The following is a 27,187-nucleotide window of genomic DNA, read 5'->3' as shown; positions in this document are numbered from 1 at the left end:
CAAAATTGTTATCTCATCTTTTTGTTCCAGCCAGAATGCATCCTTTCCGTTTTCAGAACACACCACTTCTAGAATAGCAAAACAGCAACATTACTATTTCTCCTGCTGGGAATATTCTCCACAAGATGACTCCATAGCTGACATTTTCCTATACTACCTTATCGAAGAGGCCAGAGAGGCAACCCATTGAGAATACAATGCTCTGTTCACCCTTTTTCTATTACCTTCTTACCCAGCTGATTTTCTTCATAAGGCTTAGCATCACATAATGAATATAAATGTACTGGTTTATTTCCCTATTATACTTTTCCCCGAACAACTAGGAAAGCAGGTGTGTTTTCTTGTCTGTTCATATCAGATTCTGGCACCCAGAACTGTGCCTGCCATAGAGTACATTTTCAACTATTATGGAATGATTAAATAACTCAAGGCAAATATCAAATCTTCTAAGTGGAATTTTGTGGATGAGGTGTCTAGCACCATTTATGGCTTACTTGTTCCTGCAGAAATTGCACATATGTTGTCAGATACTATGTAAGAGGAAATTTAGGATATATATATATGTTATATATATAACACATATGTGTTATATATAACATGCTATATATTATATATGTTATATGTATGTTATATATTACATATATATGTTATATATTACATATATGTGTTATATAACATATATAATATATAACTTATATGTATGTTATATATAACATGTGTGTTATATGTATGTTATATATAACATGTATGCTATATATAACATGTATGCTATATAACATATATGTGTTATATAACATGTATGTTATATAACATATATGTGTTATATAACATACATGTTATATAACATATGTGTTATATAACATACACATAACATATATGTTATATAACATATGTGTTATATAACATACACATAACATATGTGTTATATAACATATATGTGATATACATAACATACATATAACATATATGTTATATATACCATATATGTGTTATATATAACATATATGTTATGTGTATGTTATATATACACACACATATGTACACACACATATATACACACTACATATATTTATAACTGATTTGTTAATTTTAAAGAATCTCTTTTATGCTGAATGCTGGATGAATGAATTTTAGTGCCACTATAACTGGTTTTAAGAATTGTTCTAAATGCTGGTGGAATATGGCAGACATTAATCATCTTTAATGACCTAGGTTATCAATACATAGGAAAAAATTGCATATTCAGGATAAAAGTTTATCTAGCAATAACATTGTCAAGGATTTCTCCTCATTTAAGCCAGAGTTCTTCAGTCTCCAGCTGGAAGGGAGAATTTCTGCTGAGTCTCTTTAGGAGGCCCATTAGCCCATCTGTGTGGGCTGGAATAAATAAAAATCTGTGGATGACCACCAAACCAAACCTGACATTTCTGCAGGAGGAGACGAGGGATTCCTTGTCCCTGATTTGTGCTGCCAAGAGAGATGAATGAACAAAGTCAGAACAAGAATGCAGGCACCAAACTGCTTACAAAGCCTGCTAAAAGATGCTCCTTGTAAAATATCCATGTTAGGGAATAAAGTTAGAAGACTTCAATGAGCTCTACACGTTCAAGGGTAAAGGAATTTCATTTATTCTTTCACAAAAGTATCTTTACTAACTGCTGTGCATACAAGAGTGAGGAAGACTAACAAAGCCACTGCTGAAATGGAATTTACAATATAAAGGAGAGGGCTGGGCAGATTATTAAGCAAATTCACATTGTGTCTATTAATGTGTAAAAAAGAACAAACTAGAGTGATGGAATAAAGAGTGACTGGAGGAAGTGAAGTACTGAGAATTAAATTGGGGGAAAGTCCTTTCATAGGAGGAGATAGACATTCACAGGACTCATAGGGCACAAAAGAACATTCTAATTTAGAGAGAGGAAATGCAGAGTCCTGAATGCAAGAACCAGATCAGCATGTTCTATAAATTGGAGATTAGAACATAGAACTTAAGAAAGAGAACATGCGATAACATCAGGCAGAAGCCAGAAAGCAGATCATGCAGCAAGCATGGTGCCTAGATTTCATTCTGAGACTGATAGAGTATGTTTGGAACACATAAAGCAGGGAAGCTACTATAGTTCATTAAGAAGCTATTAGAGAAGACAAAGTAGTAGAGGTAGCTTGAGCTAGGGTGCGGATAGTGAGGAGGGAAAAAAGTAGACACTTTCAGAACATGTTTCAGAGGTGGTGTTGGCGAGGTAACCCAGGGTCACTGGGTTTTCAGGTACACACTGTATAAATCTACCCACTGGTAATTGTTTGACCCTGAGATTTTGTAGTTTCAAAAGTTCCAGGAAGAAGCACAGTCCAGGAAAAACAACAACAACAAAAAAAACCTGTTGGATCCAGAGATGTCAGAGTTGGAGGTAAACTTTGGTGAACTCAGCATTACCATACTAACACCCCCACCCCAAGAGGAACTGATTCACCATTTTCAATACATGCAAAGCATGAACAAGCATGACTGGTGACTGAGCCTCTGCTGCCTTTACTCCACTTCTGCATGCAATGGCTCAACTAATCAGCCCAATGAAAGCTCTGTTTTCACCTTTGGTCAGGAAGGCACTGCTTTAGCAGCTAACCTGGGTGCCCTCCTTACTTGTTGCAGGTAATAAAATCTCCTTGTTAAATTTTCCTCGGTAATGATCATTGGACTGTCACTCACCGAAGGATAGAACCCACCCATTGTGTGGGTAACAGTGAAAGTTAAAGTTGGATATTTAGGTAATAGATATATGAAACATGGAAATTAAAATGATTCCTATATTTTTGTCCTGAACAACTTTGCTAAGGATAAGAGAGGGATGGGGTGGACATCCAGACATCTGCTTTGACCACACTAAGTTTGAATTCCCAGTTAGATGTCCAAGTGCAGAGGCCAAGTAGATGGCTGTATACACATCTGGTGGTCTGCTGGGAAATCTGAGCTATAATTGCAAATTCGAGAGTCATTTGCAATGACTCTCTGAAAGAGAAAATCACTGAGGTAGAGCATACAGAGATAGGAAAGAAACAGAAAGAAGTAAAGTGAAGGAAAGAGGCGAGTAGAGGGGAGATGCTGAGAATAAAGTTTTGGGTCACCTCAATATTTAGAAGACTGACAGAGAAAGATGGACCAGTAAAGAAGACTGGAGCCCTGTAATTGTGTATACTAGCAAAAAATTGATTTCTTGTTTTATTCTGCCTTTTAAAGTAGGAAATATTAGAGATGAAAAGATCTAGAATGTATGCTCTAGTTGATCAAGTGGGAGAGGAAGAGACTAATTATAACAGCAAAATCCTCAAGCAGAAAAGGTGGAATAAGAACCATGGTGAAAGTGGAGGGATTAACCACTGTTAAAATCTAAGACACATCATCCTTTATGGTAAGAAGGAAGGCAGGCAGATAGGTATATCAACACTTTCATGGATAGTCCAGGGAGAAGTCCAAAAAGTTTTCATTCAATTGCTTGTCTTTTCTCTGTGAAGCATGAGTCAGGTTATAAGTTGAAAATACAGGTAAAGGTTAGGGAGAAAGAAGTGGTTCACATAAGAGCATGCAAGTGGATTAGAAGAGAGCAAAAACATTTTGGAAAAAACAAACTAGCAAGGTTTAGTAGGGTCATTAGGCAATGATAGAAGCCCAAATGTCATGTTCTGTTAAAATGATAAGTGTAGTGTTCAGATGCAATAGGGTGACACTATCTGTAGATGATTCCAGAGGACTCAGGCTCTGCCATTCTACAGAGAAATCTTGAGATGAGTTCATGTATCACTAAAACTCAGATTAGCTCTTCACTAATCCTGAGGCCAAGCAGCAGGTCTTCCACTCCATAGCAGGAAATTTAGAAAAAAAAAAAAAGTCCAGGTCAGACATAATTACAAGATTCAGTAAAGATATAAGCTACAATATAGCCTCACAAGCAAAGAAATAGAAACTTAGCTGCTTTGAGATTTATCTTACTAAAGCAAAGAAAGTCATGAAAAGACATGGAGGAAATATAAATGCATATTGCTAAGAGAAAGAAGGCAATCTGAAAAAGTTACATACTATGTGATTTGGAAAATACGACATTCTGGAAAAAGCAAAACTATGGAGATAGTAAAGAGATCAGTGGCTTCCAGGAGTTGGGAGTAGGGAGCGATATGAATAGGCACACCACTGAAGATTTTCAGAGCAGTGAAACTACTCTGTATGATACTATAATAGTGGATATATGTCAGTTTTTATTTATCCAAACCCATAGAATGCACAACATCAAGAGTGAACCCTGATGTAAACAATGGACTTTGGGTGATAATGATGTGTCAATGTGTGCTCATCAACTGTAACAAATGTATCTTGTGGGGGATGTTGGTAATGAGGGAGGTTATTGGTGTTGTTTGGCTCTGTGTCCCCACCCAAATCTCACCTTGAATTGTGATAATCCTCACGTGTCAAGGGTGGGACCAGGTGGAGATAATTTGAATTATGGGGGAAGTTCCCCCATGCTGTTCTCACGATAGTGGGTGAGTTCTCACCAGATCTGATGCTTGTATAAGGGGCTTCCCCCTTCACTGGACACTAATCCTCTCTTCTGCGTCCCTGTGAAAGGTGCCTTCCGCCGTGATTGTAAGTTTCCTGAAACCTCCCCAGCCTTGCGGAACTGTGAATCAATTAAACCGTTTTTCTTTATAAATTAGCCAATGTCTGGTATTTCTTCATAGCAGCGTGAGAATGGACTAACACAGTTAGGTATTATGTGGAGAAAGAAGGGCATGTGGGAAATCTCTGTACCCTCCTCTTAATTTTGCTGTGAACCTAAAACTACTCTAAAAAAAAATTAGTCTTTTTTTTTTCAAAGTTCAGTATCGGAGGTCAAAGGCTACAAAGACTACAACCAAAATATATTTCCTACCTATGACGTTACATTTGAACTGGGAATTTCAAATATTTTTCAGGTTGGAGTAATACAGTGCAGGGGTCCCCAATCCCTGGGCTGAGGACCTGTATCATCCTGTGGCCTGTTAGGAAATGTGCAGCACAGTAGAAGGTGAGTAGTGGGCAAGAGAGCATTATGGCCTGAGCTCCGCCTCCTTTCAGATCAGTGGTGGCATTAGAGTCTCATAGGAGCACAAACCGTATTGTGAACTGCGCATGTGAGGGATCTAGGTTGCATGCTCCTTGTGAGAATCTAATAATGCCTAATAATCTGAGGTGAAGCAGTTTTATCTTGAAACTATCCCCCCTAACCCCCAACCCTATCAAAATTATCTTCCTAGAAACCAGTCCCTTGTGCCAAAAAGGTTGGGGACTGCTGATATAGTGGGACTAAAAATAACACCAACTCTAAGATATTTTAAATTACATTTAATGGTCAAACCTGCTGACTAATAAAACTCAAATGATGTTTTTTGATGAACTAGGAATGCTCATGACTACTTTTAACACAACAGCATGAAGATTTGCTAGAAAAAAATTTGTAAAACTTACTAAAATATTTTTCATGTTATTTTCATATGAGACATTTATATTGAAAAATAGTGATTATTGTTTTTTTCACATGGCCACAATCAGTAGACCAAATATAGATGCTGATGGGACCTGGAGGTGAAGAAAAGGCACAAACTTTTGTTATTTTGTCCAGGATTGCTAAATTGATTACTGTGGCAAGGAAGGAGAATAAACCCATCTGATTTCTAACCAGATCCCAAAGTTGGAAAGAGGTGACATCAACTGTGCCCAAACTGAATGACAAGGAGGGGACGATCCCATATCCACCTGCCACAATTTCCTATTTGAGTTTAGGCCTTCAAAAATCCTATCTTAATGATTTTTGAACATCGTGCCCATTCTAGGTCAGAACACTGCTCTTGGAATTTAAATATATATTCAAAGCTCCACTAACCTCCTCCTGCCTCCCATGTCTCAGAAGTGTGACACAAGAAAGGTTTGTGTACAATCAAAATTGTCTATGACCTAGAATACACTTTTGAAAACTAATTTGTCTCAAAGTTCTGAAGAGTCTGACTTCAAGCGTACACTATTCAGACATTAACTTTAATGGTTCATTGCAAAATTGATGCAGCAGTATGGGCACCAAAGGCCAAATAATCATAATGCTGACTTGATTGTCACTGTCTTTAAACAAATGAGGGAGAAAAACAAACAGAAAAACAAAAAATAAAATCAATTGAGCGCAATGCAATTAGCATAGATGTTCTTGGATGATCTGACTACAATGTCTACAAAATTTAATATGGCCAATATTTGAATCAAGGGTTTATATTTAGCAGGTGATATCACCAAAGATCCTGGGATAGGCTTGGATCAGGAATATGTGTTTCAAAAAGGAGTAACTTTATTTGGAGAGACAGAACCATTATATAAACTAGTCAATGAAGAAAATGAAATAATCCTGCAGGAGAAGGATTTGGATAGTGGGCCACTCATTTAACATAAATTTGCAATGTAATGCTTCAGGCACAAGGCAAATTGTGGCTCATATGTGAATGTATAGCAGAGGTATTACATAAAGGATAAGGGAGTTTATTTTTTTCAGAAGAACATTATCGTGTGCATTTTTCAAGCACACATTTAAAAAAATGTCTTGTTAAGGAGAGTCCAAATAAGAACAATAAAAATGATGTAAAGTTTAGAAAGCCCAATGTATAAGTACAGGTAACACAACTGCATTTTTACCACCCAGGAGAGACACTAAAGGGCTTTATGGATTGTCTGTAGCACTCAAAAGAACAGACTAATTTGAGGAGATGGGACCTGCTTTAAGTAGTCATTTTGGGTCAATAAACAATTGTCTTTAATAAAAAAGCAGAAAGAGTGTCTTCTTTAATTGCAAAAGAGGGTTTTGCAAAACACTTTGTTTAGAGTCATATACATTTAGAAAACAAAACCAAAAAATAAAAGCCAAAAAAAAGTCCTTTAAAAAAAGTAGTTATAGAAAAAACTAGAAATAACTGAGTTTTAGGGAAAAATCTGTAATATTCTATAAACATTTAAAATATAAACATCTTTAAATGAGAAAAAATACAAATCAGCCATGCTTTGGCTAATTATGGTAGCCTTTAATTTTATGAGGCTGATGAGACTTACTATATTGAAACATGAATGTGAAAGATTATATTGAGAAACTACTCTTTCCTTCTGAATTTGGGCAAGCTAATTGAAGAAAGTGAAGCAAAGTGCTTGTGTTTACCCTAGCCTTCACAGATATTCAGCTACATTGTCCTTCCCTGCAGAGCTTTCCAAGGGTGGAAGGCACTAAGATGCATAAAAGGACTTCACAGCAGAGGGAAACGAGATGAAATTTTGGCCGCTCAAGAACTTCTTAGACTTACTCTGGTGCCAACAGCTGGTAGGCAGGGTTTTGGTATTACATAGCTCCTAGTAATCAAAAGTACTTTGCAAGGCACGCTTCCAGAATCCATACAGATGGTGGGAAAAATAACTTTTATTCAACTTATTAAATTTTACATTGCTTTTCTCCCAGGTAGCAAAGGAAGCAGAAAGGAGGTAGAGTGATGAATTATGATGCCAGGCAGGGAAGGGTTACTCATAGTCTCTCTGATAGGAGGACTTGGCAGGAGATTCAGAGGTCTAGAACAGCCATCTATTTTTCCCCTCTCTGTACAACATCACTGATTTCGTGGAGCACAGGGCAAAAGGCCAAGTGATTTCAGTCATATGAAAAATGTGGTTGTATCTTAGAATTGCATTTTTAAAAATGTGACATGCTTTGTTGAAATGTGTTTTGGAATGCTGATTTTGGATGTAGCCACAATAGTTATTTATTGCTTTGAAAATTTATCGATAGCCTTTAATTCACGACCAACCTTCTTTCATTATATTTCTTTACTTTTAAGAGATGTGACTTTCTACGAAGGGAGAAAATACATGTGTGTGTTTTGGGGACATGGGGTTGGGGAAAGGTAAGGCAGTAAGAAACAGCAGTCTTATAAAAATATAAATATTAGCACAGTTGAGCTTATTTCATAGCAATAAAATTGGTGAGTTGGTATTTTGTAATGATTTACTGGACAGACAGACATTTGATTCGTATTTGGTCTACTTCTAGGCTGTGTGACATTAAACACATTATTAAATTTCTCTCTCAGTATTCTTACTTACAAAATGTGGAGGCCAGGAGTAGTGGCTTACGCCTGTAATCCCAGCACTTTGGGAGGCCAAGGCGGGCGGATCATGAGGTCAGGAATTCAAGACAAGCCTGGCCAACATAGCAAAACCCTGTCTCTACTAAAAAAAAAAAAATACAAAAATTAGCTTGGCATGGTGGTGTGCACCTGTAGTCCCAGCTACTCAGGAGGCTGAGGCAGGAGAATCATTTGAACCTGGGGGGCAGAAGTTGCAGTGAGCCAAGATCGTGCCATTGCACTCCAGCCTACACAGCAAGAGCAAGACTCTGCCTCAAAAAAAAAAAAAAAAAAAAAAAGTGGATAAAAATACCAAGCTCAAAAGCAGGGAATGGGTGGTAAATAACAGATTCCAAAGCATTTACAGTGCAATGTTGGCGTATGCTAAGTGCTTAAGAGATGGTGAGTTTTGAGACCGTTCAGGGTGGATGCATTTGGAAGCAGCAAGTTTGTAAATTCAGGTGTTTAGTGGTCTAAAATAAATCAAGCCATCTCCTAAAGCAATAGAACTTAAAATCATGGAGCTTCTTTATTACAAAAATTAAGTTAGTATACAATGGGTAGGTAACAGAAAAAAAAGCCCAAAGGTTAATTAAGAGAAAAATTAAATTCTAGCATTATAAAAAATGAAATAAATAATACAAGCACATATTTAGCCTTTCTGGGACATTTCAAAAGTCTTTTATCAAGATTTTCAAGATTATCAAGATTGTTGTCTTGTGACAACGAGACATTTTGAAATGATATGACCAAAACAGTTGTTTTCTTTCACTAGACAAATAAAGGAGCTTGAGGGGATTTTGCAACATTTGAATGACAGAACAAAAGTGCAATATATGACTAGGGCTGCTGAGCTCAATACAACATGAACTACTGGGGGACTAGACAGTGAAGCATCTGTTCTCCTCATTAAACAACCTTCTCCCTTGCCAGAGAAGGAGACTGGGTGAATTTTTTTAAACAAATGTATTTTTAAAATATTATCTAGTCAGATTGAAAGGAGGTGAAAAGGATGAAGGGAGAGAGAGAGACAGAATACAGAGAGAGAAAAAAAGACCTGAAAAGTTCTATCAGTATTACAAATAGTCTTTTAAAGAAAAAAAATAAGTATTTTTTTCTAGTTGTATGAATTTGTACAATAACTGATTTCTTGGTTTCAGGTAATCACTGTTACCAGTTATTAATATGTATGTGTATTTTCTTCACGGCTAATTAGAAAGATTGTTGTTTTTTTCCCACATTAGTACCAAACATATTCCCAATGATGGTTCTATGCATCTATGCATAGCAATCTGCATTTGTCATTTTCCTTAGAGCCCATGTAATATGGTGTAATTTTTATTTACATAATGGAATAAGTTTGTGTCAAATTAACTGGAAGACCTTGAAATGCTTTGCAAAATAAGTCAGTTCCATTGTACATATAAGCAATTCATCCACTGCAGAAAAATGTTATTTCTATGTAGTCAAACAAAATGGAATGCTGGGTAGTGACTAAGTGATGTTTTGAATGCCAGCCTGAAATGGTAGTGGGTGTGTTTGGAGGGCCTGATATACATAGAAAACTACCTCAACTCTATAATTAAATTGTTCTATGTGTCTTTCTTTGAAAGACAATAAGATGTTTTCTGATACCAAAATATGTGACTTTTGTTTTTTTTCAAAATATTTTGCCTTCCTAGAGAAATAAAATGTTTTATTTTTCATGCAGATTCAGATCATAAAGGGGATCATTGACTACGATAAATCATCAACTGAACATGTTAAAATTTTTTTGGTTATATGTAAAAATAGAGAAACAGGAGAGTAGAGCAATTACAGTATACAATTATTTCTAACATTTCATTCATGCGTATGCATTATCAATAAATGAATACACATATACATGTATGTATGTGCATATGTATATATATTTGTGTGCATATATATGCAGATATGTATATGTATGTGTAAACATGTATATATGTATGTACATACAGAAATATTTGATTGTATTTTGCCCTTATAGAATTGCTTTTGTCTTAAATTTTTAACTATGTCCTCTTTCTCTGAGGCTTTTCCATGTTTTGGTAATTCAGGTTAAGATGGTATTAATTTGGCACAAAGTAACACATTTTTTCTCTCCTGGTGAATTACTTAGATATCCTTAGAAGAAAAAAAGAAAAAGAACATTTTATTTGTGACTGAGCTTTCTCATTTTAGGAAAAGTAACTTATTCCTACCTGAGCCAAATTTTAGTTAAGTGAAGCTGGATTCAAATTCCCTGCAGTCTTCTTTTGAGCCCTCTCCTTCTGGGCTTCCTGGGAGCCCTGTGCCCTTCATATTTCCCTTCCCTCTCACCTTAAAACTGGCAACTGGCTCTCACTTTGATTTTAAACCTCGGAGAGATAATATAATTGAGAAGAAAATGGACTTATGACAATGACAGGTGTGTTTTTTATTCACTTCTACCACTTACTAATGGTTTGACTTTTGACTAAAACTTCAAATAAACATAGCATGAGTAAAAATCACACTTTATATTGCAATCTAAATATAACCTGACTCCTGACATTTTTAACCAATTCACATTTAAATATTTTTAAAATCTGAGAATCATGACTTTTTTTCAGCTCCAAAATCTTTTTTGTTGTGTTAAATCTCTTTAAAACTCCTTACTTGTATTTCCTATTTACATTTTCTTACATTCTTGCCCTCATTCATATCTTTATATTAGACAACGGTTCAAGTTATTAAACTCTTTCTTCCCTTTCAAGTCACAGGATTCTTCCAAATTGACAATTATTTTTATTTCTCTGTGTCATTTTGAGATGCCATCGACCATTTGAATTATATTGTAATGTCGAGTATGAGCACATAGCCCTCGGCAGATAGAAATATGATGTCTTCTTTAGTCACCCATTGACAATGGAATTGAAAATCTGGGACCTCACCCCAGGAGGTGTCTCTGCTCCCAGAAGCAAGCCAGGAGAGGTGGGCTTCAACCAATACAACTGCTTCCTCTTATTCTGTCTGAATCAGAATAAACAGCTTCCTTCTCATAGAGAACACATAGTAAGCAAGCAGAAGCAAACCCCCTTCCTTTTTCCAAAAGATTCCTTCTCCAAGGAGATGATCTCTCCTCTAGGCAACTCAGAAATCTGCTTACTTGCACAAGCATGGTAGATAGACACACTTCTTTTCAAGATTTTAGTTTATTGATTGTCTCTCAATTGCAACAAAAGATGCCCTGATACCTACACTTTCTCTCCAAAGATTCAGATGGAATAGGATGTCTGTACACATCTCAATAGAAAATTTTAATTATTTTAGTGGCTGGGATGTAAAAATAGTAAATTGGAAGAGAGAAATGATCAGAAACAAATGCTCAAGTCACCGTCTTCTAAATGTTCCCTTTTGAAGACTTATAAGATATAGTTAAAGCATGCAGAAAAGTAAAGTAGGTTCTGGAAATCTGAGAAGAAAGAGGGAAGTAAGATTGCCATTTGATCATTATACTATAAAAAAGCAACTACTTGATTAGAGGAAAAATGAATGACTTTAAATAAACAGAATGGCAATAGACAGTGGCAAACTATATGAAAAGAAGTATAGATATTATTTGGCGATTATGTAAAGTAAGTCAGGAGAATAGAAAAAGCTAGAATAAAAAAGGTAAGAACATGCAGGTGTGCACACATGCAAGTGTACATGCACACACACACAGACACGAAACAACTCCTAAGTGTAAGAAAAAAAAAGGTGAAAATAAAATACAACCAAGGTAACCGCAAAACTTTGTTGAAATGAATGGAAACAAAATTGAATCAAAGAAGACAAGTATTCTGTGTCTGGAAGGGAAAGTTCGTATTTTTCGAGATCTTATTTTTCTCGAAATTTATATATGTATTTAATTCGGTCTCAATTTATCAAAATTATCTTTAATACTTTTAGAATATTTAGAAGGTGAGACTAGAAAAAATACTTTAAAAAAGAAGTGTAGGGTAGGCATGGTGGCTCACAGTGTTGTCCCAGCTACTTGGGGTGGAGACAGAAAGATCACTTGAGCCCAGGAGTTTGAGACCAGCCTGGGCACTGGTCTGTACAACAAAACAAAACAAGACAAAACAAAACAAAACAAAACAAAACAAAACAAGACAACCACTTCAGCCTGGGTGACAGATTGTACAGAGTGAGGCCCTGTCTCAAAAACAAAAAACAAACAAAAAACTCCAAAATGTGTAGTTGCTGATTTATATAGCCATGGTGTATAACATGGAGTACAAGCACACAAATGAAGTCAGTTTGGTACTAATGCTAAAATAAAAACATGTGCGGAAAAATGGAAAAGATTCTTTATCTCAGGAAAGAGCTATGTTCATAAGTGTGTATCCACATAATAAATCGTGTTAAAAACACCACATTAATCAATGGAAAGTTTATCACACAAAGAGAACAATTCACATGCCCATAGCATCTAATTTCAGATGAACAAAAGATGAATAAAAACTTGATTTATATATATATATATATATATATATATATTTTTTTTTTTTTTTGAGACAGGGTCTGTGTCACCCAGGCTGGAGTTCAGTGGGCAGTCTCTCCTCACTGCATCCTTAACCTCCCATGCTCAAGCGATCTTCCCGCCTCAACCTCTGGAGTAGCTGGGACTACAGGAGAACACCACCACACCCAGTTTTTTTTATTTTTTATTTTTTATTTTTATTTTTTACTTTTTGTAGAGACAAGCTCTCACTATGTTGCCCGGGCTGATTTTGAATTCCTGGGCTCAAATGATCCTCCCGCTTTGGCCTCCTGAGTAGTTGGGACCACAGGCATGAGACCACAATGCTTGGCCTACACTTTTTTTTAAAAGCTATTTTTTCTAGTCTCGCCTTCTAAATATTCTGCAACCTCTCTCTCCTGGGCTCAAGTGATCCTTCCACCTCAGCCTCTCGAGTAGCTGGGAGTATATGCATGCACCACTACAACTGGCTAATTTTTTTGGTACTTTTTTGGGTAGATACAGGGTTTCACCATGTTGCTCAGGTTGATCTCGAACTGCTGGGCTCAAGATATGTGTCAGCCTCAACCTTCCAAAGTGCTAGAATTACAGGTGTAAGCCACCATGCCCAGCCAAAAACAATTAATGTTTAAAGTTAATAAGTAACATACATTAGGCAAAAGTTTATGCGTTCTTGCAAAATAAATTCTTTTAAAGATTGAAGTAACAGTTCAAACCAAAACTACAAAGAAGAAAAAATTTTACTTCATTAAACTACTATATTAAAAATATTGTAACATTAAAATATTTTAATTTTAAAACCATAATTTAAAATATTTGTAACGTTTTTAAAATAAAACTATCATAGAATATAATGCTATCAACTAGGAGGATATTTACAATAAGGCAAAAATTGATACACATAGTCTATAATTTTTTTGCATACTGATAAAATGAAAAGATACTTCTATAAACCAGATAAAGTACCACAATAAGCAGTTCACTAAAGATAAACCACAAATGACAAACAAATATGTCAAAATGCTTATTTTATTTATAATTAAATAACTACATTATTAAAAATACTTCTACAATCTTTTTCTTTGCTTGATGAATTAGCATAGGTTTAAAAACCTGATAATACTTAATTTTAGCAGTTTCACAAGAGACTGAAGGAAATAAATATTGATACAAACTTTAAAACATTGTGTATTCTGTATATTGAGTCCTAAAAATGTTCATAGACTCTGATCCAAATAATTTTATTTATTGTATGTACTCTAAGAAATGATCTGAAATTGAAAAAATATAAATAGAAATATTCTCAGGAGAGACTTGTTTGTAGCAGCAAAAAAGAATGTTAACAGCTTAAATGGTCAAGAAAGTAAATATTTTAATCAATTATGGTACTTGTATATACGAAAGAATGCTACACAACTATTTACATAATATCCTCAAGGCTTCCCCTGAAAAGAAAATTATGCTTTTGGCACGATGTTGAATGATAAAATGCATACTTCAATGTTATGCAGAAAATATAAGTTCAAGTATGTAAACAACATAAGCGATAAATATTATGTGATAAAATGGCTAAATGGCAGCATTTTTTTCGTTAAGTGTCAGAATTTTAAGTTAATCTGTTATTCTTAATAGCAGATTTTTAAAAACACATTTTGTTTATAGGTATCTTCACTCAGCAATTTTTCTACTATTTTGGAATATTTGGTTTCCCAAATACTCTTTTAGGGAACAAATGCTTTTATCAGTAGACAAAGTGTTGAATTGCTTTGCTGCTATATATTTCATCATCATAAACTGACAACTTTTTTCATACTATCATTGATGAACTCAATTACATTCTGTCCATTTTCCCCCAAGCTTAATAAACCCTGAGTGGGCTAGAATTCAATTTTAGATCCCTTCTGTGAAATCTAAAACTATGGACCAATCTGGCTAAGAAGTACCCTGATAACTGGCCCACATTAACTCAGAAGTTGTCAAAGCTACATTCTATCAGTAAGTGTTATTACTTTGTCATGTGTCAGATGGGGCTCTCAAATCCACCCCACCCCAGAGGACCTGCTTAGGCAGAGCTCAGCTTAAAGTCTAGCAGGTTTTCCCATTTGCAATGTCTGGTTGACTAAACGGACTTTGGATTTGCTCCGGACTTCTACCCACCTTGGATTTGGGAAAAGGGTGGGAAAAAAAATGGAAGTCTTAATTTGATTTCTAGGCACAGACCACACTCTCCAATCTAATTTTTACCAAAGAGCCCTATTGTGGGATTTTTCAAATGTGTAACAACAACAGTGAAATTGTACTTTCCCAAATTTCCTATTTTTTTAGAAAAGAGCTCCATTTACTTCAAGAAAATTGTTGGAAAGAGGGATGTGCAGCAGTGAAGCATTAGGAGAGTTTTTAGTTCCAGAATATTACACAATTTTAATACAACCAAATGCCCACTCTACCTTAAAATAGCCTGATTCTTTCCTTGTGGTTTACTTTCTGCCTACATCTGAAAGCAAAAGGAGGCTGCTCTGAGAACTGGCCATCTCAGAATAAGAAGAAGGAAAGCAGGGGAAATTTTCTCTACTTATTGGTTTATTTGTTTTCTTTTTATTTTGCCAGAGAGCCCCATACAATAAGTTATAAGCCCCTCATTCAGCAAATAATAAAGTGAGATTCTGTCTTCCATTTGGGTGTGTCTCCATGCATTTAGTTCTAATGCTCTGGACCCATAAGGAGAAAAGCTGAATACTAAGGTTTGGCTGTCTCTTGGTTCCTATTTGAATGCCACATTGAGACAAAGTTTGTTACATATACTCTTCAACTTTAAGTTGTAATAATTCATTCTCCATTATCAAAAGTTTGGATCAAGAAACAGAACTAACAACTTTCTCTTGATCATTAATGAAAAGGCACGACTTCTCATTTGTTTCAAAGTTCAGTAGTTGGACAATATGAGTTTGACAAGAATGATTATTTAGGTTTCCTTTATACTATTGAATACGGTTACTTTTGTACTTTAAACTGAATGTTTATGTTCCCTCAAAATTCTTATGTTGAAACGTAACCCTCAATGTCATAATATTTGGGGATGAAGATTTTGAGAAGTGGTTTGACCATGAAGGTGGAGTTCTTGTGAACAAGATTAATACCCTTATAAAAGAGGCCCTTTCCAACATGTGAAAATACAATCAGAAGATCTCTGGTCTATGAACTAGGAAGTGGGACTTCACCGGATATTGAACCTGCTGGAAGCCTTGATCTTAGACTTCCTAGCCTCCAGAGCTGTGACAAGTGTTTATAAGCCATTCCATCCATTGTTGTTTATAAGCCATTCCATCAATTTCATTATAGCAGCCTAAATAAACTAAGACACTTTGCATGTTTAATTCATATAAATAAAGTATGTAAAATATAAAATGTGCTCATTAAATTATTTCTATTTGAATTATGATTCTTTGACCCTTGATTGAAAACCCTGTTATAAAAATATGTTTGTGATAAGAACTGTTCTAGTATCTAAAGTTATTGCAGTATATTGGAGTTACCATTATCAAACATTAATTATAATATTAATAGAAAAATTAAGTATGAATATTAGATTTCTCATGAAGTATCCCTAAATATGTTAAAGTGTAGCGTTAGAAAGAAAGATTTCTAACTTTAGAAAGCCTCCTGGACTCTAGAAGCCAACATTTATTTCTCAACATGAACCAATAATATTTTGCTTAACTATGAAAATATTTTAGAATATTCTTATTAATTTTGGATTTTGTTTTGTATATACAATTGTGCTTTGATTTTGAAACTCATAATTTGTGATTACTTTAGTTTTTGTTTGGCCCATGGATATATGTTATTTATTTGTTATAAAAATTTACATAACTTCAAAAGATAAAATTTAAAGGTCTTGCCTCCTTCGCTAGGGGGCCCATTCCTGTAAAAAAAGGTCCATGTTCACCTACACTCAGGTACACAGACACACAAAATATGTGCATGCGTGCATACATACACACCATACACATAGACACAGCTCATTTGTTTCATTCTGATTGAAGTGTATGGAAAATTTTGTCAGCAGCTATAAACTTCTCCCCCAATTGTAGAGGGACAATTTTGATATTAATATAATGCACTAAGTTCGCTTGTAGTGGGATAAATACTGAAGTACTTTAAAACCCTTTGTTTCTCTGCCAAAAACACATGTTCCTGTCTTTTTCAGCAGTCCCTTTAGAAAAGAATTAATTCCAGACAGCTTTGAGCTATTCATGCCAACACCACAGGCACTAAAGGAAGCAGCTTTCAGGAGAATGGCTACCTCTATCCTCACCTTAATGATTTTTCTTTTGGATCAATGCTCATAGGTTTTGGATGTCTGTGTGCAGAGTATTTATTAAGTTGACTATAATGACTGGGGATAGCACCTGCTTCGTCTGTTGATCCCCTGTATTATTGTGTTTTTTAAAAAAAAACACCATGTCTGGTTACAAAGAAATCCTCAAAAAGCTTTTCACATAAAATATGATTCAGAAATTACAAAATTCTCCTCACTAAAATTTGGTATTCAGATTCTTATTCCAGGTAAAAATATGTTTAGGTATCTAATGAAAATGGTAATTAGACGTGAGTTCATTTATCTTAAAATCAGCCTTAGTTGTATTTATTTGTATTTTATTTTTGTCCTATTTACATGTCACTGCATAAGTCTTGAATATTATTTTACATAGTAAGGTTTCTTTCATTGTGCTGCCTGGTGCTCATTCCTTTTCCCCTGACATTCAGGCAGCAACCACAACTTCATGTAACTATTGTTTTGAAGAGAAAGGGCAAGTATAACTTAGTTTTTTTGTTTTTTGTTTTTTAAGGCAAATACAATTGTGTGTGTGAGAGAGTGTGGGTGAATATGTATGTATGTTTATGCTAGTAGAGACAGTTATATAGGAAAAGTTCATGAGAAAAAAGGTTTTCTGAATATCAAAAGTTTGACTTCAAATATCAAAGCTTAAAACTCCGTAGGAAGTCAGGTTGAATCAATTCCAAATACAAAGTGATAGCAAAGCTAACCTTGTCTACCCTGGGCAAAAGTGATCACAAAAGAAAGAGATGATGGTGAGACTACGTGACCCTAAAGTCCTGATTCAACAACAAGCGTCCATGAGACGAACCACCCTATCTTGTCTTGGTCTGCACTGCAGCCGTTTGCTTTTTACCGGTTACCTGGTAAACCAGCTCATGCACTCTGTGGTCTGCACTAATGCTTGGATTCCTCTGGTGGCCAGCTCCGGCTCTGAACTTGGCTCTCATCTGGCTGGTGAATGGGTTGGGGTAAACAGCCCGTCTGGAGCTTATGGTTACTATGAAGGATGTGAAGGTGTGCATAGGTCTTCAAGGGTGTGTTCAAGCCCATCTCTAAATAAGCTCACAATATACCTGAGCTCTTCCCTGGGAAGTGTGGTACATGTCCTGTATCCTCTCTGCTTTGAGGCTCTACTGAAATAATATAAAACTGTGAATGTTCCATTTCCATGACCGGGATATAAGAACAGAGCTAGAAGCCCTCTAAGGCAGTGCTTCTCAAATTATATGTGAGGACTCTTTTTTCAGAGTCCAGTTTTTTGTTTTTTAATATCTAAGCAGTCATAGGTGAATACACTTGTAAAGTGAAAATGAGCTATTAGTAAAATAAAAGTTTAAAGGCAATATTTCATCTCCTAGAAGGCTGCAGAGGAGTCAGGATCACCATATAAAGCTGTATGACAGTGCTGATAAGGGAGAGGCTGGAGGCAGAGAGGGTAGCCCCAGAGCCCTATCAATGCTGGAAAGGTTGACTCTATACACCCTTTGGCCCAAAGCCTTTATTTGCTTTGTCAGTTCCCAAGGTGTCAGAAAACTAATGATACGGACAGGAGACAGGGAAATACTGAGTACAAGAGGGTGGTTCCCTGGCAGAGGCCCTACCTGCAAGCCTGGAAACCCATGGCCCTAAGTGGGAACAGGCATTCCTATTTTCATGCCCAAAAGTTGCCTTTTGGCCCGCCATGCTCCCCTATCCTGTGCCCATATAAACCTCAGACCCCATGCTACAGAACCTATGAGGAGATGAACAGAAGAGAAGAAAAATGGCAGAACAGTGTGGTAGAGAAGCCAAGAAGAAAAGGAACGTCTGAATGCTGAAAGGAGTCTGGCTGGGGATGATCAGAGAGGAGATCAGCCACTGGGTGGCCAAACTGCAGGGGAAGATCACCTTCCCACCCCATCCCCATTCCAGCTCCCCATCCATCCCACTGAGAGCCAATGCAACCACTTAATAAAATCCCTGCATTTATCCTTCAAGTCCATGTGTGACCTGATTCTTCCTGGATTCCAGACAAGGACCTGTGTATCAGGAGGGCACTGAGCTGGTTAACACTTAAGCCATCTGTGGACAGCAAAGCTAAAAGAACACACTGTAATACATGCCCACTTGGGCTTTGGAAATCATAGGTACCCACCCCTACATGTTACCATGGGGATGGAGCCCCAAAGCACTCACCTCAGCTCCTGCACCTGCCCGTCTCCATGCTCCCCTTCTTGTAAGGGATTTAAGTGCATGGTGCTGAACACACAAGCCACACCCCTGTTACACATCCTGTAGGGGGGTCAGGGAACTCTCCTGCTTCACTAACACTCTGCCTTTGCCAAGGTTGATGACAGTGCATCATAAATACTCCTACCCTTAGGTTTCAGGAGGAAACTTATGAGGTGCCTTGTTACAAATTCCAAGAATACCCCAGCAAGAATAAATTCATTATACACATTAGTGACCCTGATGATAACCATACTTTCTTAGCTAGCGTTCCTTCTTATTTCCTCATTGCTTTCCCAGTATTTCCTAAGTTCATTTCCCAGATAAATTATTCTCACTTGAATCATTGAGAGGGAGCAGGGACCCCTCTTGGCCTGTGGGCCCACCCAAACATAGAATTAAAGAAAAATCTTGAGTTTCTTCCGGGGACCTAGCTAGCCCGGAGAAGTATATAAGGAATTTGATAAGCAAGAAGGTGATAATAGCTCAAAATAATAGGCAAGGAAGTTAGAAACTAAAGATAACAAACGTCCCTGAGTTGTTTTGCTGAAACCTGGATCCACACCAAATGGGTCCACTGGCACATAGACTTCAGATAAAGGGGTGCTAAGGACTAAACTCTGACCACTTATGTTCTTTGTTCTACATTTTTTCCTGAAGGGCCTGGAGGAAGCCACATCCAGGAGCCACAAGCTAAAGTTCTTTTCTGCCCACCCCAAACTTTTAAACAAAGCTTCTCTTTTTTAACCAACTGCAAATCAGAAGAACTTTAAATCTAAATATGACCTTAGGCCAAACACTGTGTAACCTCTATGTATTGATCTATGATTTTGCCTGTAACTTCTGCCTTCCTGAAATTTACACTTGCTCTTAAAAAACCCTCATCTGCAAGCCATTGGGGAAGTTGGGACTAAAGCCTGAACTGCCTGATTCTCCTTTCTTGGTGCCCTGCAAATAAATGCCTTCCTTTCTCCTGCTGCAAACCTTGGCCCGGTGAGCCTACGCCAGTTTAGTTTGATAACATCATAGGCTCAGGGACTGATTCTGAGGGAATAAAACCAAAGTTACCACTACTAAAGTCCAGCCTGCCAGCCAGAAAATGAAGGAGAGTAAAAGTGGGAAAAATACCTATATTTGACTGAGAATTTACTCCACAGAGCCTGCATTTTTTTTTTCTTTTTCCTTCTTCTTTTTCTTTTTAGACAGAGTTTTGCTCTTGTCACCCTGGCTGTAGTGCAATGGTGCGATCTCAGCTCACTGCAACCTCTGCCTCCTGGGTTCAAGCAATTCTCCTACCTCAGCCTCCTGAGTAGCTGGGATTACAGGCACCCGCCACCATGCCAGGCTAACTTTTGTATTTTTAGTAGGGACGGGGTTCCACCATGTTGGCTAAGTTGGTCTCAAACTCCTGACCTCAGGTGATCCACCTGCCTTGGCCTCCCAAAGTGCTGGGATTACAGGCATGAGCCGCTGCGCCAGGCTGAGTCTGCATTTTTTATTAGAAATACTTACATTACCTTGACTTGGCAAGAGTACATTTTCTACATTTGAGAATAAACGTGGTCTTGAGAAGCCACGTAAAATAGAAATCAATCTTTCCACCCATGATATTGTAGCTGGCACAACTTCTATGTGCAATTCTATGATTATATGGCTTGTTTCTGATAAACTACATTTTCTATTTAATAATTTAAGTAAGAATATCCAAAAGAGATAAATATAAAAGGAAGTGTAAAGTAATTGACAATTACTATTTTATAAAAGGTAAAAAGGATAATGTAATGGCATGTGGGCAGGAGTTTAATAAAGATAAGAAATGGGCAAAAGCTCTCTACTGTTTCTTTTTGTTCACTAATCTCCCTCCAGGCAAGTGTATGCAGGGAAAGTTCCTAATACAGAGAACAAAGTTAACTGAAGTTTACTTCTCGTGAATGCTTTCTATAAAAAAAAATTTATTTCATGAAGTCCCAGTATTTTACAAATCAAACTAGACCCACAAAGAAATATATAATTTATGATTATACACAAATCATAAAATAACCTAAAGATACTATAGCATTTGCAGAAAGGTAGAAAAGATGACTTCTCCAAAATAATCATTGTAAAACCCACCATTATTCTTCTGTCCACAAGGAACACTCCCATCTCTTTAAGAAACAAATTGCGTTACTGCTGGAGCTGATAAAATATCAGTGGAAACAACTCTATCAAGCTTCCTATTATAAACTATCATTCTAGGCTTTATAGCTTGGCTCTTTCAAACTAAAGTATGTTGGGCAGAGACTAAGCATACAAATTGCCAGCCAAAATACATTAAGTCTGGTTGAGCTGTCTTTTTTTGGAAGATGCAAATTGGAGCATTGTGCTCTGCATGCAGTTAGTGCTTGGCATGGGGCTGCAAGAATGTGTCTCTTCTCATAGTGTGACAAAATAAAATAAAATAAAATAAAAAATGAAAAACTTTTCAGTGGGAAATTTTAAAACAGATTGGTTATTATTTCAAAATGTACAAATTTTAAGTAGTTACATTTAAGACGAATTTTAGTTCATGAAAATAATATTTTAACATCACATAATATAATCTACATAATACTTTTCATCCAAGTTCATGGGAAATGGTCCATTTGATGGTTTTATTGATAACTAAACCATTTGAAGGAATCATTGACTCATAGTAGCATCTATGATTACAGCCTTCTGTGGTGACTGAGGGAAAATGGCTTAGATTAGCAGATATTTTATTCAAATAGCTGTGCTTATGAGTTTTGCTTCAGAGATGCAGGAATAGTATCAAAAATTTAACCCAAAATAGTTCTGGACATATCAGAAAGTATAAGTTTTGGCTTCTGGGTATTCTGTATCTATAAATCCCTTTTTTTAAGTTCATGGAGTTTGGTCTCTTCTTCTGTGCTTCTTTTGCACTGAAACATTAGCATAGTAATGGGATATTATAGCAAAATGTTATTGTTCTGAGGCAGTAGTCAGTTCACCCAAGTTATTCCACTCAGTTGATGACCTAGTCCCTTCAAAATTATTTTGAAACTTGCTGGTTCTTCCTTCATTCAAGAATATTTATTGAGTTTCTATGATATGCCAGGCACTGTGAAGATAAGAGAAAGATAAACAAGGTTCCTGTCTTTGTGGAGTTTACACAAAGAGTTTGCTATGTTATTAGTAACACTGCTATTAGGTTGTCAGAGGGCTTCAGGACACTGAAGAGCAATAGTAGAAAATATAAATTGGTATACTCAAGTGGAAAAAATGTTTTACTCATTCTTGCTTCATTTAAAATTTTTATATTAACACAATAATATAATATTAATTTTTAAAAATAAACACAACCTTCTTTTACACAATCTATACCTTTTCATGACTGTAGAAAACTTTTTTTAAAAAACATTGACTATCAATTCTTTGTTTTTTTGATAATAGCTCGTGAGTATAATGTTTCCTTAAATAGAGAACTACCTGAACTTTCTCCTTCCTTTAACTCTGTATTTTGGAACTTCATGATAAATCTTTTTCTCCACTAGTTAATAATGATATTGACTGCAAAAATCAATAAACATGAAAAGTAATGACCTCTAGTAATTTACTTTTATTAAATCTGCAGAGAGTTTTGATATCATTTACTCTGCAACTCAGTCTCTGATTTTATTTTATTTTACTTTTTCTAACTGGTACATTGCTTTGTTCTCAGGTAGAAAAGGAAGAGGAAAGCACGGCAAAATTCAACTAATGCATCATTTTGACACATCTGTTGTTTGGTCAGTGGTGTGCAGTCTCCCATTTCTGATATAATAAATGTTTACGGTATTTCTATTTTAATGAATGCCCTAGGCTCCAGAACCTGTTTGTATACTTCCGTAGCATATATCTTTAGTGAGGAGATGGTGTTGTCTGTTTCAACTAATAGAAAGTAAAACTGAATGGAAAAATTAGGTTTGAGAGCCGCTGCCTCAATGCAACCTTCCCAGGGAATCAATACAGAGCTGCGGGGAGCGTCCGGAGGCCAAAGTGGCAGCAATTGGGTCAATTAAAGGAAGTGAGCGCAAGTTTCAAAGGAAAACAGATGTTCATTTTCAGCAGGTTAGTTTGTTTCAATAACCAATCACTTTCTCCTTTATTTCATAAGAATGAATGGGAGTTTTCTCAAAGAAAATCTCAGAATATAGAACCTCATCCCCTTGACGTCTCAATGTCTCTGAAAAAATGGCATGATTAGATGTCATGTTTGACAAAGTAAATATATAACACAAAGTAGATGGTCAGGGTTGCAATAAAAGCAAAAATAGACAAAGGAAATTACATCAAACCGAAAAGCTTCTGCACTGCAAAGAAAATAATTAACAGAGTAAAGAGACAATCTAAAGATTGGGAGAAAATATTTTAGCCATACATTTGATAAGGGGTAATCATACAAGATATATAAGAAACTCACATAACTCAACAGCAAAGAAACAAGAAACACAATTTTAATATGACAAGGGGCCTGAATAGACATTCCTCAGAAGAAGATATCCAAATGGCCAGCAGATCTATTTTTAAAATGCTCAACATGGTTGATCATTTGAAAAATGTAAATTAAAACCATGAAGAGAGATCATCTCACACCTGTCAGACTGGATTTTATAAAAAAGACAAAAGATAACAAGGGTCAGTGAAATGCTGGGAAAAGGGAACACTTGTATACAACTAGTGAAAATGTAAATTAGTACGGATCTCACAGGAAACTATATAGAATTTCCCCAGAAATACCTAATGTTAATGACGAGTTGATGGGTGCAGCAAACCAACATGACACATGTATACCTATGTAACAAACCTGTACGTTGTGCACATGTACCCCAGAACTTAAAGTATAATAATAATAAACTAAAATTTGAATTACCATATGATTTAACAAGCTCACTTCTGGGTACGTGCCCAAAAGATTTAAAATCAATATATCAAAGAAATATCTGCAATCCCATGTTTATTGCAACATCATCCACAACAGCCAAGTTGTGGAATCAACTCAATTATGCAATCAATCAATTCAATTGATTAAAATCAACTCAATCAATTATGGAATCAAATGTCCATCAATGAATGAAATGATTATAAAAATGTGGTATATATACACTACGAAATAGTATTCTGCCTTAAAAAAGAAGAAAATTATGCCATTTGCAAGACATGGATGGTATTGCAGAACATTATACTAAATGAGATAAGCTGGCACAATAAGACAGACAGCACAAGTTCTCACTTACATCTAAACAATCTAAAACAATCAAACTCATAGAAGCAGAGAGTACAATAGTGATTACAGAGACAGAGGCGTGACCAGGGGAATGAGGACAAGATGGTCAAAGTGTACCATATCTCAGTTAGATGGGAGGAATTTGTTTAGTTTTTCTTTTTTCTTTTTTTTTAGTTCTATTGTACAGTGTGCAATAATTAAACTTTAATGTGAATTTCCAAATGACCTACACTTGGTTTATGAACTGCCTATAAATATGGAGATATTTTCTATTAAAGAAAACATGAAATATCAGTTTACATGCCTAAAAAGGAACAGTAGTTTTGCATCTCACATAATAGCCCTTTTTCTATAAATACCAAAGTATGTATGGAGTGTTTGGAAAGCATTTAATACTATGTTGAACATGAAATTATTTTTAAATCATGCATTTGACCCTTTAAAAAAATCTCAAAATGCCAGAACCTGACTTATAATGTTTATGATATTGTTTTTAAATTAAATTAGCAAAAACTGAGAAGACTTTAGGGAAATTTTATATTGACTTTTAAATATATAAATTCTCAAACACTGCAATTAACAGGTTATATTTTTCCACGTAAATATGGACAAATTTTGTGGAGCTCCTTTTGCATTAGAATAGAATTCAGACCCATCTGCTCCACTGTACAAAGCCAAAGCTGGCCTTATATAAGCTTGTCTCTTAGACGCACAGTGCTCTACTGTATTATAGTGAAGATGAAAGAAAGTATGGCAGATTAAACATTGTTTCAAGTATATTCTAATCAAACACTGAAAGTTTTTGTATGGTATCAAAAACAATACATTAAATGAAGGTAAAATGTCAGCTAATTAGTATATATCATGAACAATGAAAAGCCAAAATTATATAAGAATAAAATAGCCACATTTAAATTACAGTTGGTGATACACAGCACAGGCTGGCATACGTGACATGGGTTTTACATTTTTTTCATCCAATAACTATCTATGTGCACCCACTGAAATATATTGTATAGAAAAAGTAAATGAAATATAATTTTGTAGATCTTGATACTTTATAGAAAAGAAGAAGGCTTATCTAATTCTGTAGCTCAAATAGATATTTTAAGTCATGCAAACAAAGTTTTCCGGGTATGCCTTATTATTTGAAGTTATCACAATTTCAAAGGCAAGTGTCTGAGCTTACGATTGTTTAAACTCTTACAAAGGATTAATAACTCTAGAGAGTCTAATAAATCAATTACAATGAAAAAAGCAAAATTAAAATCATCTCTTTCCCTGTATTATACAATTGTGACACTTCTCAGCATTTACAGGCATATATTAGAATATAATTTGTTGAATAGTAGCACAATATAATCATTATAGAACTTTGGTGGCCTGATGTTACTTTCATTTTTATTTGTTTCCCTAAGTCCGTTGATTTTTCTTTATGTGAAAGGCATATATCTGAAGATAAAATTGACATTCTCGGGGTAAGCTAGAATTCTGTTTTCTTAATGCTTCTCACTACATGCTGGAAATATAACACCAAAAATATAAACAAACGATAGTACGCATTTTTCAATTTCTCTTTAAAGTGCCATGTATTTATAAGGGCATTCGTAATGGCAACAACCACAATTACTTTTGCACCAACCTAATATTATTTTAATGTTCAATGGATAACAATAGTCAATATATGACCATTTTATCAATAGTGACTTTGTATTAATAGGAAGTGCCCAGAAGGAATTTTAGGCGACTGAGTAATTAAAATATGGTAGAATGTTAAAATTGGGTGAGACTTAGAATTGACCTTTTCTTACCTCTTAATTTTGTGCATGGAGAATCTGAATGTTTTGATTAAGATCCTAGAGATCTTAACCAAACTCCTAAGAGCTAAGTGGGAAGCTCAACTTTCATCTTCATCTTTTTCCTTCCTTACACTCTTTCCTAATACAGAGGTTGTGATTCTGTTTTAAAGCAGACTAACAAATCTCTTTAAAGCTTACTCTCATGTCTACAGAGAATAGTTATATTTCTCTATTTAATATGCATGCCATAAACTTGTGACATTTAAAGCGAACATTTAAATGGAACAGAAAATGAAATAAGGGTCTGCTGGTAATCACGGCTGAAAGGCCATACCTTTCAAAATTGAAGATATCTTTGCATTTAAAACTTTACTAGTATTTGGTGAAAATCTTCAACAAAGAGTAGGTAGAGAACACTTTGCCTTATGTTAGATAATACTATTTCCTGTATTTCCAGAAATTTTCCTGGAATATTTATACACTAAACAAATGTTTGTGGAAACTAGTAACTGTTCTATTTATTTAACATTTGTAACCCGTATTCTAATCCTATAAATAAAACCTTTAAAAGACGAAAAAGTATAGCTATGATTATATATCATTATGTATTCATATATGCACATGCACATGTGTGTATACATGTGAGTAAATAAATGCATATGATCCATAGCTCACAGTGCTGAGAAATATGACCATCTTTTAATAAAGTCTGGCCTCTGCCAATATTGAAAGCTTGTATCATATCTTATCAGTTTTCCCTACCTCTAATTGCTGGTTTCCACTTTTAACCCTCTCTGTGCCATGGCCTTAAATAATACGAATGGTAATAATAAAAACACACACACAAAAGGAATCCATTTGAATTATATGAACTTCATGAAGAAGATATTGTATAAAGAGATTACATTTCA

The 27,187-nt window shown here is 35.5% G+C and overlaps 1 protein-coding gene across 2 annotated transcripts in view; it reads right to left on the bottom strand.

The window, feature by feature from the left end:
- The window catches only part of GALNTL6 (polypeptide N-acetylgalactosaminyltransferase like 6), a 1,233,774-nt gene that overhangs the window by 980,159 nt on the left and 226,428 nt on the right, over nt 1-27,187 (bottom strand). The window contains exon 1 of one of the 2 annotated variants that reach the window (XM_009448577.5): nt 17,885-18,142. The exons of the other annotated variant lie outside the window; for it this stretch is intronic. Within the exon in view, the coding sequence (XP_009446852.1) occupies nt 17,885-18,046 (162 nt within the window). The 5' untranslated portion in view covers nt 18,047-18,142. Of the gene's footprint in view, nt 1-17,884; nt 18,143-27,187 lie in introns of those variants that run through there. 2 annotated transcript variants of the gene reach the window in all.

This window comes from Pan troglodytes, chromosome 3, assembly GCF_028858775.2.
Source record: "Pan troglodytes isolate AG18354 chromosome 3, NHGRI_mPanTro3-v2.0_pri, whole genome shotgun sequence".
Classification (NCBI taxonomy): Eukaryota; Metazoa; Chordata; class Mammalia; order Primates; family Hominidae; genus Pan; species Pan troglodytes.
This window is presented reverse-complemented; position numbering and strand designations above follow the sequence as displayed.